The 18,100-nt window shown below is 56.4% G+C and overlaps 3 protein-coding genes across 6 annotated transcripts; all 3 read right to left on the bottom strand.

Moving 5' to 3' along the window:
* Positions 1-267: 267 nt before the first annotated feature.
* YPEL3 (yippee like 3) lies at positions 268-3,636 on the bottom strand. Of its 2 annotated transcripts, XM_043914660.1 has the most exons (6): positions 3,502-3,636; positions 2,653-2,835; positions 2,504-2,547; positions 2,181-2,289; positions 1,761-1,815; positions 697-767 (listed from the first exon to the last, which is right to left on the bottom strand). In XM_043914660.1, the coding sequence occupies exons 2-5, from the start codon at positions 2,767-2,769 to the stop codon at positions 1,783-1,785; spliced, it is 303 nt and encodes a 100-aa protein (XP_043770595.1). In that variant the 5' UTR covers positions 2,770-2,835; positions 3,502-3,636; the 3' UTR covers positions 697-767; positions 1,761-1,782. The 2 variants fall into 2 exon arrangements, with proteins under 2 accessions (XP_043770594.1, XP_043770595.1); XM_043914659.1 differs by lacking the exons at positions 1,761-1,815; positions 3,502-3,636 and adding an exon at positions 3,381-3,498 and having other exon boundaries at positions 268-767.
* Positions 3,637-4,910: 1,274 nt separating this feature from the next.
* On the bottom strand, positions 4,911-10,570 carry GDPD3 (glycerophosphodiester phosphodiesterase domain containing 3). 3 transcript variants are annotated; one of them, XM_043914657.1, is made up of 10 exons: positions 10,042-10,570; positions 9,756-9,798; positions 9,393-9,528; positions 9,260-9,305; positions 8,982-9,100; positions 8,811-8,900; positions 8,381-8,514; positions 6,985-7,044; positions 6,827-6,878; positions 4,911-5,106 (listed from the first exon to the last, which is right to left on the bottom strand). In XM_043914657.1, the coding sequence occupies exons 1-10, from the start codon at positions 10,178-10,180 to the stop codon at positions 4,969-4,971; spliced, it is 957 nt and encodes a 318-aa protein (XP_043770592.1). In that variant the 5' UTR covers positions 10,181-10,570; the 3' UTR covers positions 4,911-4,968. The 3 variants fall into 3 exon arrangements, 2 of the variants coding, with proteins under 2 accessions (XP_043770592.1, XP_043770593.1); XR_006343097.1 differs by having other exon boundaries at positions 5,020-5,106; positions 6,980-7,044; XM_043914658.1 differs by having other exon boundaries at positions 9,727-10,184.
* Positions 10,571-10,957: 387 nt separating this feature from the next.
* MAPK3 (mitogen-activated protein kinase 3) lies at positions 10,958-17,751 on the bottom strand. The gene is made up of 9 exons (XM_043914656.1): positions 17,560-17,751; positions 16,349-16,531; positions 14,319-14,508; positions 14,041-14,157; positions 13,666-13,780; positions 12,918-13,049; positions 12,627-12,736; positions 12,382-12,535; positions 10,958-11,580 (listed from the first exon to the last, which is right to left on the bottom strand). Exons 1-8 carry the CDS (start codon positions 17,730-17,732, stop codon positions 12,413-12,415), a joined length of 1,143 nt encoding a protein of 380 aa, XP_043770591.1. The 5' UTR covers positions 17,733-17,751; the 3' UTR covers positions 10,958-11,580; positions 12,382-12,412.
* Between the last annotated feature and the right edge of the window lie 349 nt (positions 17,752-18,100).

Below are 18,100 nucleotides of genomic sequence, written 5' to 3'. Positions count from 1 at the left end.
TGCCCCTAGGCGGCGTCAAAACGCTTAGGCTGAGGAGATGCCGATCGGCTGAGGTCAAGGCCTAACGAGCTAGAAAGGGCTCGGGAATCTGCCGGCAGTGAGATCCGCCGCGGGTGCTAAAGAAGACAGCTGAGTCCCAGGAGCGAAGGATCCCAGCTTTGACCGCAGTGCCTACCCCATGCCTCCGGGACTCAAAGGGGAACAGGTCTATAGAGGCAGGAATCCGCATCTGAGTACCCCCTTCCCGGATTCCACATGAGCCTGGGGCTGTCTCCACTCCATTGTTTTATTATGTACAAACGCTACAGAACAAGGGGAGCAGACACGCGTGGGGTAAGAGGGGCCCGGTGGGAGGAGAACGTCACAGGGCAGATGGTGCACTGGGGCCAAGAGAGCAGCACACAGGCCATATCTAGAGGGCAGGCGGGGTAGGAAGGGGTTTAAAAACGAGATCCAAGCCAGCCAGATCGCAGGGAGGTGCGGGGGTGTCGTCCATTTTGTCCACCTTCCGATCTCCCCCCAAAGTCACAGTGCATGCAATAAAATATATGTACAGGAGCTGGATCCTTCCTCTGTAAGGGGGCCTGAGGGTCCAGAGCTCCGTTCGGGTGAAGGGAAGCCAGTGGCGCCCCCTGGCGGCCAGGCCGGGCTGGCGCCACATGCGTCAGGAGTAGGGGTCAGTCCCAGCCGTTGTCTTTGATCATGTGGTTGAGTTCAATGATGTACTTCCCCTCTTTGTACTTCTGGCTGCTCTCGAAGGCCTGTTCCTGAAAGGAGGGAAGAGGCTGTTATGCTTGGAGGTAGGGCAGGGCCTAACCAAAAGGGTAGGGGTTGGGGAGTGGATATGATGGGCCCCATTTTACATATGAGGAAACTATCACCCAAGAAACCAAGCCACCTGCCCACAGACACAGAGCTGGTAAATGGCAGGGCCAGGAATCTAATAGGGGATAGACAGAACTCTCTGAGTGACAGCTACTTTTCAAGTATTAATGCTAATGTTGGCTCCAATAGAGAGGATATGGAAGCTTCTCCAAAGTTCCAGGGAATACAAACTGGTAGCCTCAGGACCAATTTTGGCCTATGCATATGTTTTGTTCAACCAACAGAGAGTTTAATAAAAATAACTTTCAAATACTAAAACACGGGGAAGGCCGTGCTCATTCTATTTGGCCAGAATGTCCCCCTCTGGAGATCTACGTTACCCCTTTTGCAGATCCACAGAATCTGCTTGGCCCTGCAAGCACTTGAATTTTTGACCTCTGGATTAGGCCACTTCTTTATTCTATAGAGGTCCAGAGAGGGCAAACCACCTGTCCAGGAACACAGAGCAAATCTGTGGCAGGGCCAGGGACTAACTCAGGGCAAGGTTCTGTCTCTGCCTGGGGCATTCACCTCCCAGAGGCACTACAGCTCCAAGAGATGCCCGAGGATTCCTGTCTCTTGCAATTTCCCAAGAGCATCTCCTTTTGCTGCATCTAATCTGATCCCCATAACAACCTTGGGTGCCAGGGGGTCCCTTTATCCTCTACTACCAATAAGGAAATGAGAGGATAGTGAAATCAGACCCCGAACAACAGCAGTGGCAATGAGGGCAGTGAAAAAGGAGGCTCATGGACCCAAACTCTATGTTGTTGTAGGGCCTTGGGCAACTTCCCTGATCCTCTGAATGGCAATAGGAAGCTGGGGGTCAAGGGTTTGGAGTTAAAAAAAAGAGAGAGAGAGAAAATGAGGATTCTGGTCCCTGTTCTGTTACTTACCAGCTGTGTGACCTTGGGGAAGTTACCTAACATCTCTGGGCCTTCCTTTCTTCTTCTGTAAAGTGAAGATAATAACAGACTACCTACAGGATTGCTGTAATGAGTGAATGAGATAAAATATGCCAAGCACATAACAGTGTCTGGCACATAAGTATTCAATAAACAGTCATTCTGATTATATCCTCATCTCAAAAATGGGAATGCTTGTGCCTGGGAGGAGAAGGATGAGTTAAGAGAAAAACCTTAAAAGCCCTTGTAGGATATGAGAGAAGAGACCATGGTCAAGGGATGAAAAGATAAATTTGACTTGGATGACTTGGGCCTGTACACCCTGAAAGATTACCAGATGACTGCTTGTGAGGAGGAGGTGATGTGAGGTCAGGTCAAAGACTAGCCTGAGGTCAGAGGTCACTGACTCACATATTTCCAGCCCAAAGTGGTCTTGCAGTTTTCGCAATGGATGTCAGCGACAGCATGGAGGCCTGTCAGCAGCACCCGCTCCTCGGCTGGCCCGCAGCCCACGTTCACCCTGTGGGGACATGGGAGCAGTCCCAGGGAGGGTCCCTCCATCACAAAGTCTCCCTCTAGCTTGGATCCAACTGTATCTGTCCTTAGCATTCAAGAGAAGGGGGAGCACAGCTTCCTACCCAAACCAGGAGACTCTTGAGAGTCTCAGTATGATGGCAGGGGTCACAAGTCACAACAGAGGTCAGAGAAAGGGAGATGGGAGAGTGGATACTCACACAGAGTTGAAGAGGTAGGCGCGCCCCTGACTGCCCTGGAAGGACTAAAGGGTGGGAGGGAGAGAGGAAGGGGTGTCAGGGCTACTGGTGGGGAGCTGCCAGGCAGTCCCTCTAGTCTCCCATTCCAGCCCCAGCTGTGACCTGGTTACCTTGGAGATGAGGTCGTCGTGGTTGGCCAGGTGAGCGCGGCAGTGGGCACAGCTATACCTCCGGTGACAATCATCCAGGTAGGCCTGAAACGTCTTGGGCTTTGAAATCCGCACCATGGCGGGGGCCGGGGGCAGTGGCCCCACGCGGGGAGCGGCCCACGGGGAGCAGAGGGAGCCCAGTGCCTGCAGGGGACGGAGTGGGCTGTCAGGACCCCGGCTACACACACGCAGGCACGCCCTGGGCCACGGGGACTCTCTCTGTCACACTTGGCTGCTGTCTTCTCTCCCCAGAGCCAGCAGCCTCTCCAGGGGCCAGAGCTCTCAGTTTTGACTCACGGAGGAGGCCTCGAGTTGCATCAACGGGGAAACTGAGGCTAGGAGGAGTCCCAAATGAGTCACCCACCTGCTTTCGGCCTCACCCCTGCTGACCTGGCAATTGAAACTGGAGGAAGGGGCTCCAGAATAGATGACTGTCAGTTCTCTGTTTAGGGGGAGCTTGCAAGGGGTTGGGGATTGTATGGTCCTTACGACCTCATCTGAACTGCAGGGGTTGGGGGCGACTTCCCTTGAGGTCCAGAGAGTTCACCTGGGGAGAGGATCCCTCACCTGGAGAAAGCAGGAGGCCTCACTGAGGGTGGAGGGTCATCTAGGAGGGGAGGGGCTCTTACCCGGGGGCGCTGAGGCCTTGCCTATGCCGAGGGGATCTTACCTGCATCGCGGAGCCTTACCTGAGACCCCGGGGCTCACCTGGGGAGCGGGGGTGGGGGGCGGGCGCCGAGGGAAGGGGCAGTCCTCGCCGCCGGGGCGGGGGCGCGGGGCGACGCGCAGCCCTGACGATGCGGTCCTCACCTCGCCTGGGCGCGCGGGGGTCCGGTCCGCCGGGGTGGCCTGGCCTGGGAGAGGGGGGCGCTCCTGGTGGGCGCCGTCCCCCCCGGCCCGGGTTCGCAGCCGCCGCGACTTGTTTACACCGAGACCAGCTGCTGCCGCCGCTGCGGCGGGAGGGGGAGGGGGCCGGCCTCTGGTCCCGGCGGCCGCCGTGACCAATCGGCGTGCAGCATGCAAATGAGGGGGCGCGTCACACAGCGGCCAGCGCAGGCCTGGGCTGCCCTTCCCCCTGCTCCCGGCCCAAGCCGGCCCGGAAATGCGGCTGCGGCCCGAAACCCAGCCGGCCTGCCCCACGACCCGGGCCTGGTCGCCCACCTGGCCCCCCGCGGTCCTCGAAGGGGCGAGGATCTGAGATACCTGACCTGACCTAGGATTAGGAGGAAGATGGTGTCTGGACTGGACGCACGGCCCCGGGAAACAATAGTCAAAATATCTTTGTTTACCCACCGATCATGCCCTCTCCCTTAAACCCCACAGCAATCGGAGGAGGTAGCTTCTGCTATTGTTCCCATTTTCCAGGGGAGCTGAGATCCACAGAGGTCCAGCAGCTCCCCAAAGCTTATCCGGTTGATAAAGAGTAAACTTGAGATTCTCACTTTGGTCCGTGGTTCTTGTGATAGCACTAGGGACAGACTCTCGGATGGGAAAAGCTAAAGGTATCCATCCGTGTTAGAACCCTGGAAGCCAGAGCCTCAGAACAAGCCCATTCCTACTGTTGTGCGTCCCCTGTTCCAGACAGCCTCCTCGGATGCCCTGCAGGGTTATCAGGCTGGGTTAACTGTCTTCCCCTTTTTCACCTCTGAACTGGGTTTAAAATGAAAATATTTAAACATGTGTCTGCCATATTAGACTTGTCTTGTCCCTTGCATTGGTCCCAGTACCCTGCCTAGCCTACTTGATAATTTTTGTGAAATATGTGATTCATTAAATGAATAGGGTAGTAGGGCTCCAGGGGGTGCAGGAATTGAAGCTTCTGGAGTGGGAGACCTGGGAATGGAACACTGGAATGGCTAAGGTAGCAGATGGGCAGCCATGCCCATCCTCTGAAACCAGGTGAGGTGGCTCGCTGGGGCAAGTCACGTCCTTTGCTGTGTGCTTGGGGCTCTTAATGTCCTCAGGAGAACGGACCCATTGTCTGTGGCCCTGAAGCTGCAGGGGGCCTTGCAAGAGACATTCCTGAGTACAGTGGAGGCCAGGTTGGCACAGGGCGTGGCATTACTCTCAAACTGGAATGTAGTGGAACCAGTGGCTCAGGGTGGTTGAGGGCCTCAGATTGTGGCCCTCAGCTGGCCTCTTCCGTCACAAGCTGCCATCTTTGTAGTCTTCTAGAATCTACTCCCCCACCCCCATCCCCCCAAGCACAGAGACGTGACTGAAAAGAATATATTTATTGGGGAAGAGAAACAGAGGAGAGGGTGAGGAACCTCTAGGTTAGGAAGCCAGGGCAGGTGGTCCACGGCCGTCCAGGTAGCACCTCAGGAGTGTTGGGTAATCAGTTATGACGCCAGTGGCCCCCAGGTTGAAGGCTACTTCGAAGTCTGACTCTTCATTAAGGCACCAAAATACCACCTGGGGGGAGGGAGGAGCTTGAAGTTTCCCAAAAACTTTACCAGGCACTCCCCCTTGTATCCGGATGCTGGAGCTGATCCTTACATTTTCAGGAATTTTGTAAACTGATTATTAAACACAGCCTTTTTTTTTTTTTTGCAGGGAGTGGGGGCATCTCCAGTTCCTCAACCAGGAATTGAACCCACACCCCCTGCAGTGGAAGTACTGAGTCTTAACCACTGGACCACCAGGGAAGTCCAAACACAGTCATTATTAAGTATTATATAAACTTACAAGTCAATAAATTATATTCAAAACAAAGATAATAAACACTCAAAACTCATCGCTTCCTGATTACTACATTCATGTTCTGGAAGTCATCTACCTCTATCGAATGTGTAAGATGGAAATGCTATATAATGTATCATGCTACCACATGATATATCTCTTTCCAACTCCATTCAGTGAATTCATGTTGGTAGCCTAAAATCCACCAAGGTGGGAGTGTATACAGCAAGGAAATTACCTAATGTTCAAATCAAGGCTTCCCTCCTCCCATCCCCTCAAGTTGATAGTGGAACATTTACCAGCCTGCCCATATCTCCCAACCTGCCCCTATCTGCTGCTGCTCAGATTGCATCTTCCCTGCCTCCTGAGTCCTCTCCTGTGGGCACTGAAGCAGGTGGAGATGGTATTTGTAGCCTGGGCTAAGTCACTGGCTGAACCTCTCAGTTTCTTACTTTGACAAATCAGAGTGACAGTCCAACCGTCCGGAGTTACAATGAAGATGGCAGAGCAGGCAACCTAATCTGAAAGAGCTATGTCATCCCCAGGCCTAACTCACCCCCACATCCAATCAGTGGCTGAGTCTGGGCCTGTCTGTGACTTAACCCTTCCATCCATCCTCGCTGCTGCCACCTAAGCCCCAGTCCCATCAGCTACCCAGTGACTGCCTCCACGCTGGCCCTCACAATCCCTCCTCCACATGGTGGCCGGAGTGACCCTCACTCAACAAGGCTCCATTGAATCAGGTCTCTCCCCTGCTTAAGACCCTCAAAAACGTCCCTTCCCTTTGGGTTGAAGTCTGAGTTCCTCACTGAGGTTCCCGGGCTACCTTCTCCAGGTCCCTGGTGCCACTTTCTCCAGACTGCAGGCTGGTGGGGCCCCTCAGTTCCTCTGCTGGCCTCTTGCTTCTCCTGCCCTTCCCACACACTGAGCCTCCTGCCAAGACACTCTCCCTTTCCCCTCCCTGTGAGCTGGCTCCTCACTTCTTCCAGAAGGCCTTCTCTGGCCCCACAGATGACAGCACTCTGTTCCCTTTCTGTCCATGGGCTGCCCCTGTAAATGTCTGCTTTTCCTCCCCTGCCCCTGATGGTACTCTCTTCTCCTTCCCCGGGACCACAGTACCTGTGGTCTCAACACAGTCAGTTCTCAACCAAGGTTTGTTAATTAAATGACCTGGTCAGAGCTGATGCTCGGGGACAGGAGGGGGTGGGCTGATCAGATCTTTCCCAGACCCCCTCATCAGGAATCAGGACAGTTCCATACACCATCATCATCACAATGACTATCCTTTATCATGCACTTACTAAGTATCACCTACATATCCACAGGAGTTTAAAACATCATTATCCCCATTTTACAGATGAAGAAACTGAGACTCAGACAGTGACCTGCCAAGTGACCCAGCCAGTCAGAAGCAGAGCCAGCAGGCCCACGCTGTGAACAACCACTTGCTCACCTGCACCCCTCGCTGCTGCAGATGTTGGATCAGACTCTTCCTCATGATGAGCCTGGAGGGGAGCAGGGTCACAGAGGTCATGATGACAGGGGACTAAGGGGAAGGGCGGTGACGGGTCTCTGTGGGGCCACCCAACCCAGCCTTCTTGCCCACCTCACCATTTGGCAACCACAGCTGCCAGCTGATTCAGCCTTGAGCGGGAAAACGGGAAGTAGGTCCTGTGGAGAGGTGGTGGTGTGGTCAGCCCCTGGGGTCTCTCTCTGTCACAGGGGTGGGGTGGGGTGGGGTGGTAGTGACCCTTCGAGCAGTCTCACCCCACTCCTTCTGAAAGAACCTCTGTGGTTGCGCAAAGGAATAAGTCACCCACTGCTCAGTGATCCTGACTCCATGCTTTGAGGGTATGCCTCCGCCCTCACTGTTTTACAGAACAGAGACTTAAAAGAACGAAAGTGACTTGCCTGACGTCACACAGCCCATCCATGGTGGGGCTGGGGCCACGACCCAGCAAGATTCCCAAACTGGATAGGCAGTCTGAAGTTCCTCATGGTTAGACCTGACCAATTTCAAGGCCAGACAGCACTTCACAGGTCAGCTGTTGGTCCCTAATTGCCCCACTCTAGGGGTGACTTTAGAGGCTGTTACAGTGCTCTGGAGCAGGGTCTGTGTACTGTGTGACCTTGGGCAAATTACAGAACCTCTCTGAGCCTCAGATTCTCCACGGGTCCTGTGGGGGTCATGATTCCTGTATCTCCTGGGGGTGGTACGAGGTAAGGCTCAAATAAACTAAAGGATGTGAAAACACCTTACAAACCCTGGATAAAACGTGATATACACCCAAGTTCTGCAGTAAAATGATCTCTTTGTGGGATGAGGCGGGGAAGGGGGGTGGGCGTTGGCTGGGAGCTTCCCTCAAGACAACAGAGGGGAGTAGAAAGCACTGGGACAGCTACAGAGAAGGCAAAGGAAGGGTCCCAGAGGGAGAGCTGGCAAAGTATCCAAATTCCTGCTACTCTGCTCAGCTGTTACTTTGTTAATCGTTGTCTCCAGGCAGGAACATGCCTTTCTGTTTGAGAATCAGAGAGTGATGCTATAATTAATAACTGTCTCCCCAAGCAGACTGTAAGCTCGTGGAGGGCCCTACCCCATTCACATTGGTCTTATTTACTAGTGCAAGTACATGTGAAACAGAGGAGGCATTCAAGATATATTTGTTGGATGACTGGATGAATAAATGCACCCTTGTCCTAAAACTCCATCCACATTATCACACATTTACATAGAAGTTTTTTTGGGGGGTTGGTATTCATGAATGCTTGGTGAGAACCATTATCTTCAAAATGGGTGATCTTTGAGGGTAGTCAGGGAGCTGGGGACATTGGGATCTCCTGCTCTACATGGGATCCTGCACAATCGGGTTTGAGGTGGGGGGTATTTCTCTTTTTTTGAAACTTTTTTATATCGCAGTAGAGTTGATTAGCAATGTGTTAATTTCAGGTTTCTGGGGCCAGAAGCCTGGGGGAGGATTTGGAAGATAGATGGAGACCTAGTAGGTACCTGTTGATGATGGTCGGTAGGAAGCAGATGAGGAACTTCTCGGGGATGGAGATGAAGGGCAGCAGCCCCAGGTAATAGAACAGGAGCACCCAGAACCCTCGGCTCAGTGTGAAGGAGGTGGGCATCTCAGGGTTCTAGGAGGCAAGGGGGAGTAAGAAGGGGGATCAATCTGCTCCGGGGGGGAGTGGAGAGGAGGCCTGGGCTGCAAGGGAACAATTTTTGACATTCAGGAAATCCCACCACCTTCAGGAGCAAAGCCACATCTGGGCCCAGCGTTCTAAGCCCTGTCCCTCTGGCACGCCTCTGGTCAAACGCTTCCCCTGCCTCCCCCAGCCCTACTCCTGGAGACCCTGCTCAGGGCTCCTTCAGCAACCCCAGACCCCCTTGGCCTAGGCTGCCTGGGGAGGCGCAGAGAGGGATGGGGACTCACAGCAGCCTTGCATTTCTTCATGATGGAGCTCTTCTCTGAGGCCCAGACGGTGATTTCGTTGCGGTCATAGTGCCTCACCAGGCCTGCTATCTGAGGGGAGGGGGCAGGGGAGGGGGAGTCAGGCCTCCGTCCAGCCCTGGACCCTCGGCCACCCCTGCCCGCGGCACCCACCTTGTGAATGAGCTCTTCATTTCGCTCTTTGACTTCCACGCTCATGGGCGTCCGCGGGAACCTCCGGAACAAGTCCTCTAGACGTACCATGTGCCGGTCGGCCCCGCGCGCAAAGCGGCCTGGGGGTGGTGGGGAGAAGGATGGGAGGAGGATTGCTGGGGTGGGGGTGAGAGCCCAGGGGGAGGGGATGGGTCCCAGAGGAGAGGAGGGGGCAGGAGGTTGAGGGCCTGACCCCACTCCAGTAGGCTCAGCCCAGCGCTCGCAGCCCATGCTCTTACCCGGTGAGAAGTAGACCTCTAGCTCTTCCTTTAAGAGGGGCAGGTCCTAGGGAGAGCAGGGAGCATGTCACCAGGAGGGGCATGGAGGGGGGTTGGTTCTCTGGGCGCAGTGCGGGGCTGGGGCAAGGCCCACCTCGAAGTTCAGGCTGTCCACGTCCCTGTTCACACCTGTCTGGCGGGACAGGTTTTTGTCGTGTGACACCACCACCACGCCGTCCCGAGTCAGCTGGCAGTCAAGCTCCAGGAGGTCTGCTCGCTGGGCCATGGCACTGTGAGAACGAATGTCAGTAAGTGGCTGGGGGACGGGGATGAGCCAGATGGCAGGGTGGTGGGGAGGCTGAGGGGAATGTCAGGTAGTTCTGGCCAGTAGAAGTGCACTGCACAACTCCCGGGGGCTCCAGTCACCCAGATCAGGAAGTGGATGGCACCCCTTAGCATCATGCCTCACACAGCTGGCACAACCTTACCCGGGGCATGGCCGGGCAGGTGGACTCACTTCTCCATGGCCTCCATGGTGTTCTCTAGGCGTTCTCCAGCTCCTGTGTGGGGCAGCTAGAGTGGGTTCCTGGGGCCAGGCCTCCCTCCCCCCACAACCCCTGCCCCCTGCCTCATCACTTCCAGTCAGGACAGGTTGAACGGCGTCTTTTTCCCTATTCCATCTCTTGCCCTGCCATCGTTATCTCCGCCTACCTTGAACTCTGCCCTCCCTTAAACATCCTGCCGTTGGGACATACCCCTCTCTGCTGTCCACCTGCCTTGCAGTCCTCACCTGCCCAGCTCACCTCCACGGTGGGCCCCCAGGCGGGGACGGAAGGCTGGAACCCACGGTGTGTGTAGCAGGCGAGGTCGGCGCAGGAAGAAGAAGGACAGCATGACATAGCTGCCCAGGGCGGGCAGGGCGTAGTAGAGCAGAGGGCTCATGGTCACGCCGCCTCTCCAGGCTCCGGCAGCCACGGAGCTCAGCTTTTCCCAGTGGACTGTGCTGCTTCACTGACTGCCTGGCTGATGTAGGCTGGCTCCACCACCAGCCGCCACCACACCCCTGGGGACCTGCTGAGCCTGCTGCTGGCCAGAGGCCAGGCTGCAGGGCTGAGCTGGGGATGGGGTAGAGGTAGGAGAAGAGACCAGGCAGCTCTGGGCCTCGTACCCCAGGCCCTTCGCACAGCCCAGCCTCCCTGTCTCCGTGGCCACACCGGGGAAATGAAGTCCACCCTCCCCCTAGCAGGTCCACTACTACACTCCTCCTTCCCACTGGTGCCTGTTGCCAGAGTATATATACACCCCTTGCCGTTTCCAGAGAATCTGGGGGTGTGCAGGGTGTCCCTGAGTCACTCTAGAATCACCTCCAGCCAGTTAGACAGGAAGCCATTAGAGAAGGGACAAGATAATGACTAAGGGGGAAACTGACCCCGACTCAACAGACATGAATTGGAGCAAACTCCGCGAGAGAGTGGAAGACAGAGGAGCCTGGCAGGCTGCATTCCATGAGGTCGCAAGGAGCTGGACACGAATTAGTGACCGAACAAGAAGACCCCACTCTGTCCAGGAGTCTAGATCCCACTCCCACCCTCAACCCTGGCTGGCCAGAGGGGGAGCCGAAGGCCACCATGCCAGGTAAAGCATCGGGCTGGAGAGTCAGCGTTCAGGGCAGCAAGGGTGAGGGTCAGGGCGTCGGCGAACACAGACAGAGCCAGGCCATCCATAGACACATCTCTATATTTATATATTAGACACAGGCACAGGGGTGGGCGGGGGCCCTGGGCATGCCACATGCCCCCAACTCCACCTCTGCTCACCCGCACACGGAAGCAGCAGGGACGTTAGATGTGGCAGCTTTGTAGGGGAGGGGTTGAGACCTGGGCCCCCGCTCCTCAGGGGTACTAGCCCTTGAGCCTTAGGAATGTTCCTTCAGGGAAAACAGGGTGGGGTTTTAACGAGGCGAGAGGGGCAGGGCTGACCCTGAGTCCCAACTCGTGTCCTCCTCGCCCCTCCCCCACCGCCCCTCAGCCGGTCCGGGGCAACCAGAGCCCCTGGATTCCAGAACTACCAGACACTGGGAGAGCCGGGCAGACAGAGGCCGAGCAGCAGAGGGGAATTTGCTTTGGGGCCACCTGAGCCCCTCAGGTCCTGGGTGGGGGGTGTGGTGGGAGGAGGAAAGGAAGGGCGCGTTGGCCTGCCTGAGGCAGGACGCCTGAGCGAAGCGAAGGGAGGTGGCCAGGCCCGCCCTCCACCCCCGACCTGGGCTGTCGGAGGGGTCTGGGCTAGGCACACGGTCCATTTTCTAACAGTCCAGCAGGGGAGGGGCAGGCAGGAGGCAGGGCCTAGACAAAAAGGCAGGCAGGAAAGGAACCATTAGCACCCGCGGCTGACCTGCCAGAGCCCTGACCCTCACTTCCCTTCTATCACCTTGCGGCTGAGTGGCATGCAGCTGGCTTTCCTTATCTGTCAGTGCGGGTGATATTAATACCCATTTCAAGGTACTGCTATCAGGACTAAGTGAATTGATACAGGCAAACGACTTGCAGGAGTTTGCTCTCATTATCAGGCTGTCTCCAGGAGACTGAGGCGCAGCAAGGTGAGATGTCTTGCACAATATCCCACAGCCCTTATTAAGTAGCAGAGCTGGGCTTGGAACCCGGGTGTGTCTGCCTTGCTGTTATCAGGTTACAGCTGGCCAAAGACAGACAGGAAACAAAAGGAGGGCCGGACAGCAGTGTGGGTGTAGCCCCAGCCAGGTTCCTGCAGGTATGTGAACTGCTGACCTGGACACCAGGTGCAAAAAAGCCTGGCATGTGGGTCAGGCTGGGTGCTGCTGGCTCCTCCCAAAGCAATCACTGCTCCCCCTGCCTCTCTGCCTGCCCTGGGGGAGCCAAATCCTGGCTCCGTTTCCTCAGGTGGGTGAGGGGGGCCCTTCGTGACCTTGGGCTGGAGTCTGCAAGGTGTTGACATGGGGGAGACATGTGAGGCTGGGGACTGCAGGTCTGTGGCCGAGGCAGGCTCTAGCCCTTCTGTTGCCACCAAACATGTGGCTCGTGGATGTGAGCAGGCTTGTGACAGCATGGAGGCGTGTTGGGCACTCTGGTCTCAGGGTGCATCTGTGCGGGGTTGGGGGAGGCACTCACCAGGCCCCAGGAGCAGAGGCAGCCAGCCAGGTTAGGAGGCCTCCAGCACCCCAGGCTGGAAGCGGGCTGTCTCCTGGAAGATGAGCTCCTTCAGTCGTTCCTTGGGTAGATCATCCAGCTCCATGTCGAAGGTGAAAGGTTCCTCGGCCACTGGCTGAGGTGGCAAAGAAGTGGGGTGGCTCAGGGCAGGGACCGAGGGAAGACCCCCATCCACCTGTCAGCCCTGCCACTAGTAGCTGGCCCACCTCATCCGTTGGGTCATAGTACTGCTCCAGGTAGGGGTGAGCCAGTGCTTCTTCCACTGTGATCCGTTTGTTGGGGTTAAAGGTCAACATCCGGTCCAGCAGGTCAAGAGCTAGGAAGTGCAGGGGTCAGAGGTCAAAGGGAAGGTCAGAGAAGCTCTCAGAAGCACTGCTTGGCTTCTCTGCGTTCAGAGGCCTGTTGGTCCAGAAGCCTCTGTGTCCCAGACAGCCGCTGAGCTCTTGTACCTTCCTCTACACCCAGTTTTTATTCACAAGTCCCCAAGTCTCTCTCACCTTTGGGGTCCGACTTAGGAAAAAGCTTGGCCCAGGCCACCTTGGTCTTGGAGGGCAGAGACTGTAGGTAGTTTCGGGCCTTCATGTTGATGATACAATTCAGGTCCTCCTGGGATGGGGAGCCCAGAATACCTGTGGGTAAGGCAGGTGACTTGGTGAGCAATCACTCCCTTCTGAGAACAGAAGGAGCCAAGAATAAGAGCCCTCCACCAGCCTGCTCCAGGCCAACCATTATCTCCCAGCCAATACCATGGGGGTGAAGAGCAGGGGGTCTGGATCGGGCAGCCCCAGGTTCAAATCCTAGCCCGAGCACTTCCTAAGTGTGGGGCGTATGGAGCCTTGCATTTCCCATCTATCAAATGGGGACAGTATCTGTAACTCAGTGAAACACTGTGAATGCTGTAGGGGCTCCTGGACCACACATGGTGGTCCCCCTGACCTGACTCCTGCAGACTCACTGACCCTGAAATGAAGTGAAGTCGCTCAGTTGTGTCCAACTCTTTGCGATCCCATGGACTATATATAGCCTGCCAGGCTCCTCCATCCATGGGATTTTCCAGGCAAGAACACTGGAGTGGGCTGTCATTTCCTTCTCCAGAGAATCTTCCTGGCCCAGGGATGAATCCCTAGTCTCCTGCACTGCAGGCAGACTCTTTACCTTCTGAGCCACCTGGGAACTCTGACCCTAAAGAAATCTCACCTCTAGTAAGCGAGTTTCCCTCCCACTTAGCTGGCCAATCCCCCCTACCCAGAATGTGGTTGAGCTGGTCCAGGTAGTGCTTGCCAGGGAAGATGGGCCGGTTGGAGAGCATCTCAGCCAGAATGCAGCCCACAGACCAGATGTCGATGGACTTGGTGTAGCCCTGGGGAGGAGGAGAAAGTGGTGGGTTCCTGGGCCAAGCCAGCACCCCTGACCCTAGGGTCAACACCAGCCAGGGAGGCAGAGGGCAGAGACCTGGGGAGTGAATCCTCAGTTTCTTTCCATAGCCCAAGGACCAGAATAATGTGACAAGGCCCAGCGGGGAGACTTCCTGCATCATGAGGGTCAGTGCTGGACTCAGAGGTGGCTCCAGGGCTTTCTGGGATCCGGTCTCTTCCCTTCAGGGGTGGGTGGGCCCCCTACCTTGGAGTTAAGCATGATCTCTGGGGCCCGGTACCAGCGTGTGGCCACGTATTCCGTCAGGAAGCCAGTGTGGTCGTGCTCGGGATCAGCAATCCGGGCAAGACCAAAATCACAGATCTAGAATGCAAACCAGGCTGCTGTACTCAGTGCTCAAGGCCTCCTGGGCCCAGCTAATCATATCGTCATGTCTCTCCTACCCATGGCGGGAAGGGGACCACTGGTCAACCTGAAGCCTGAGACCCCAGGGGCAGAAGGAGACAGGCACGCAACCCTCAGACCTTAAGGTCGCAGGTGGTGTTGATGAGCAGGTTGGAGGGCTTTAAATCCCGGTGGAGCACGTTGGCGGAGTGGATATACTTCAGGCCCCGCAGGATCTGGTACAGGAAGTAGCAGACATGGTCGTTGCTCAGCTGCTGGCTCTTGAGCAATTTGTACAGGTCTGTCTCCATCAGGTCCTGCACGATGTAGCTGAGGTGGGTGCCAAAGGCCCCCCAGGTGGGGGCAGTGGGAGGCAATTGGTTAAGAAGAACAGACTCTGCTGACCAGGTTTCACATCCCTCCAGCTGATGCCCCTGGGACTCAACAGATCTGCCAGCTCATATCATGAACTGGGCAAGGCCCACACTTAGCAGGGGAGCTCAAGGCCTCTACTGAATCTCAGCTGGTGACCCTGAGCAAAGAATCTCAGTTCTGTGGCCTCCGTCTCTCTATTGAGAAAATGGGGATAGTAAACTATAGTAAACTATGGGAAGCAGGAGACCATCCCAGCTAAGAGAAGTAACTCTAGAGTTCACCTGCCAGTGTCAATCACCCCTGCACTGCTCATTCATTTGCTTTAGGAACTCAAGCCCTGTCTGCGCCTCTCTTCCTCATCTGTAAAGTAAGGGGAAAAAAAAACTGTTCTTTAGAGAGTGGTGGTAAAGATTAGTTGAGAGATGACCCAGGCAGTGCAGCCAGCTTGGTGCCTGGCACGTTGTAAATGCTCAGCAAACGTGAACTAGTATTGCTGTTATAAAAGCCTGAACCACATGGCTGTTGAGAAGGTTAAATGAGATTATGTATGAACACCATCTGGCAGGCAATAAATGTTTGCTTAAAAATAAATGCCTGCCTTATGGGGATGGTTTGTGCAAGACGAATGAGGAGAAACTTCCCAGCAGCACGCTCCTACTCTGGGGGCTTGGCCCTACACCCGAAGACAGAGGAGTAAATGTCCTTTTATACTCTAAGATAAAAAAAGAATTAAACATAAATAAATAAACGTCATGTGGCTTGTTTCTGGAAGACTCAGTTATGGCTGACTTTCAGAGTCAGGCTTAAAAGGGCCTTCTGAGAACACCTGGACCAACCCTGCTATTTTAAAGATGAAGAGGCCCGGCATGCTGCAGTGACTTGGTTAAGGTCACACGACAAGCTGGGGGTGAGTGTGGAAGTTTCCTGCCCACAGTTTGTGGTGGGGGCTGCAGATAGTGCAATACAGATCACCACTCTTGGGTGGAGGACTGGGACTGGCGGGGGTGGGTGGGGCAGAGGTGATGGGTGTTATAAGCTCCTAACAGAGCCAGGCAGGAAGTGGACCACAAACTAGGAAAGCCATGGGGGTTGGGGGAGGGCCACAAAGGCAGGTCTGTTCCTCCCTGGGCAAGGTACAAGTCCACAGGTGACTGGGGTGGGACTCTGAGCAGGAAGTCCCAGAGAGGTGACAGGTTCTCGTCTGGGGGAGGGGAGGAGGCAGCCACAGAAGCACTTGATTTTATTTCAGCTTTCTGGGTCTCAGTTTCCTCATCTTTGAAATGGAGCTGCTGAGACCCATCTCCTAGAGCAGTTGGGAGCTAGAATAGAAAACGTCAAAGCACTCGGCTTGAGCTGCACCAGACTCACAGTAGGCCCTCAGAACAGGGCAGTGTTCTTCCTGCGTGCCTTCCTGCCAGTCTGAGGACCCAGAGAAACAAGAATTGCCATCTGTTAAACAAAAGAGCTGACTGTGGGCAGAGGCTGGATCTCCTCACAGAACTGTCGATGTCAGAGGACAAAGCGTCCACAGAGCCTATCTTGCCCAGCCCCCTACGAAGCCAGCATCTAGAGAACAGACTTGCCCAAGGCCACACTGCCTGGCCGCAGCAGGCCAGGATTCATCTGAGGCCTCCCTGCCCTCTTACACTGTGGCCTCTTGACCACTGGAAAGTTTCCTTTACTGGGTTTGTTTTGGAGGGAGGTTGGGAAGAAGGGAAGAAAAAACAAGCCCCCATTCTCCCAGCCCGGCTCTGAGGCTGGGCCTGGCCAGCCATCTGGCCCAGGTGAAGGATACACATCCCTCATGGCTTCCAGGGTGGGTGCCCGCAGAATGTCTCGGATGCCGATGACGTTCTCATGGCGGAAGCGCAGCAGAATCTGAATCTCTCGCAATGTGCGCTGGCAGTAGGTCTGATGCTCAAAGGGGCTGATTTTCTTGATGGCCACTCGAGTCTTGCGCACGTGGTCGTAAGCTGAGCTGAGAGGGCCAGAGAGATGTTGGTGTCCAGGCCTGGTGGCCCCACCCAGGCCTTGGCAGGGCGGGGAGGGAGCAGGAGAGGGCTCTGGCCAGTCATAAACAATGCTGGTTCCTTCCTGCTGTGAAGGCCTGGGATCTCCAGGGAGAAAGCTGGGGACCAGCCAGGCAGCCTTTCGGTGACTTCACAAACAGAGGAAGAGACTGACCGCTCACTGACTTCCCCTCTCCTCAACCCTTTCCAGTCGAGCTGCCCTGACCCCTCATCCTCCCCTTCCCACGATGGGCTCCCTCAAGCCAAGACAGGTCCAGGGGGTGGGAGATGTGGAGGACTGGACAATGAGGCAAATACAGTGAGAATGAGGGAGTCGGAGGAGGGACCGGAGAGAAGGGAGAGGCATGGCCGGGGCGGGTGTCAGGGGGAGGTTCCTGGGCAGCAGAGCTATGTCCAGATGAACAAAGGCCCAGAGCACCCAGTGCGGATAGGAGAACTCGCAGACCCCTCCTAAAAGTTGCAGGAAGGTGTTCCTGGACTCCTCATGGCTCACTGGGTCCCTGGCCCCAGGCCCAAAGCCCCACCCCACCCCGCCCAGCCCTGAGCTTTGCTCTTTTTTCCCAAACTCCTTGGCAAGCTTCACTGGGGGGTGATCCACGGCATCCTCTCCCCAGCGAGGGGACCCTCTCTCCTTCTTCACTAAGGATATCACCTCCCCAAGAAGACTGATTCTCTTCTCCTCACCCCGTGTCTATGGTGTCCCCAAGGTCCCCAGAGGTCCCCCACATACACTCAGATACCCTACCCTTCATTACTGAATAGTCGGTTCAAAGCTCCCACACCTCCTTTCCTGAGACCTTACGCAGTGACCCCCCTCCCCCAGAAAGCACTCAAAGGCCCTCTGCCCGGGACGCTCCACAGCCTCCTGAAGCCCCAGCTTCTTCAGGATGCTCAGAGTCCGCAAGGCCCAGAGAGCTCTCAGCACCCCTCCCCACCCCCTCCCCAGAGACGCCCCCTCCCCCAGAACGCCCCTCACCTGACCATGCCGTACGCGCCCTCGCCGATGTACTGCAGCTGCGTGTAGCGCGGGCCCACGTCGAACGGCTGCCCCTTTACTATCTCCACTTCCCCCGGGACCCCCGGGCCGACCCCATCAGTTCCCCGGGGCTCCCCGCCCCCGCCCCCCTGAGCCGCAGCCGCCGCCGCCATCTCCACTCCTCCCCTCCCGCCCGCCCGCCTCCCCCCGGCGGCCCCGCCCGAGGCCCCGCCCCTTCCCGCCCGCCCTCTCACCCGCGGAGCCGCGCGCGCCAGGCCCCGCCCCCGCCCGCCCCCGCGGCGTCACGTGACCCCCCGCCGTGCGCGCGCGCCGGTTTCGCGCCGCTAGGGCTGTGGTCCCTGGCACCTGTCGGCCTCGTCTGCTCCAGTCAACGTAGAAGCTCCCCGGGGCTGTCTCGAGACTGTCCAGACCCTCCCACCCTCCCCCCACCGAATGCTGACCGGTAGGGCGGCCCGGTGACCTCACCCAGAGCCACCTAGCAAATGAGTGCTGGAGCCGGGACCCAGACCGGGCCTCGTGG

Source organism: Cervus elaphus, chromosome 10, assembly GCF_910594005.1.
Source record: "Cervus elaphus chromosome 10, mCerEla1.1, whole genome shotgun sequence".
NCBI lineage: Eukaryota > Metazoa > Chordata > Mammalia > Artiodactyla > Cervidae > Cervus > Cervus elaphus.
Note: the sequence above shows the minus strand (reverse complement) of the source record. Positions and strands in the feature narration are given on the sequence as shown.

Bases quoted from the DNA above. Each gene is read 5' to 3' on its own strand.
- YPEL3 (XM_043914659.1), bottom strand. From the start codon at position 2,769: ATGGTGCGGATTTCAAAGCCCAAGACGTTTCAGGCCTACCTGGATGAT. The intron at 2,290-2,503 runs GTGAGTATCCAC...ATGTCCCCACAG, and splicing joins GCCTACCTCTTCAACTCTGT to GGTGAACGTGGGCTGCGGGC. The intron at 768-2,180 runs GTGAGTCAGTGA...CCCTCCTTTCAG, and splicing joins CCACTTTGGGCTGGAAATAT to GAACAGGCCTTCGAGAGCAG.
- GDPD3 (XM_043914657.1), bottom strand. From the start codon at position 10,180: ATGAGCCCTCTGCTCTACTACGCCCTGCCCGCCCTGGGCAGCTATGTC. The intron at 7,045-8,380 runs GTACCTACTAGG...ACCTCTCCACAG, and splicing joins CTACCGACCATCATCAACAG to GACCTACTTCCCGTTTTCCC. The intron at 5,107-6,826 runs GTGAGCAAGTGG...CCCTCCCCCCAG, and splicing joins TGCAGCAGCGAGGGGTGCAG to GTGGTATTTTGGTGCCTTAA.
- MAPK3 (XM_043914656.1), bottom strand. From the start codon at position 17,732: ATGGCGGCGGCGGCTGCGGCTCAGGGGGGCGGGGGCGGGGAGCCCCGG. The intron at 14,509-16,348 runs GTATCCTTCACC...CACCCACCTCAG, and splicing joins CTGGAAGCCATGAGGGATGT to CTACATCGTGCAGGACCTGA. The intron at 12,536-12,626 runs GTGGGCCAGCTA...TTGCCACCTCAG, and splicing joins ACTATGACCCAACGGATGAG to CCAGTGGCCGAGGAACCTTT.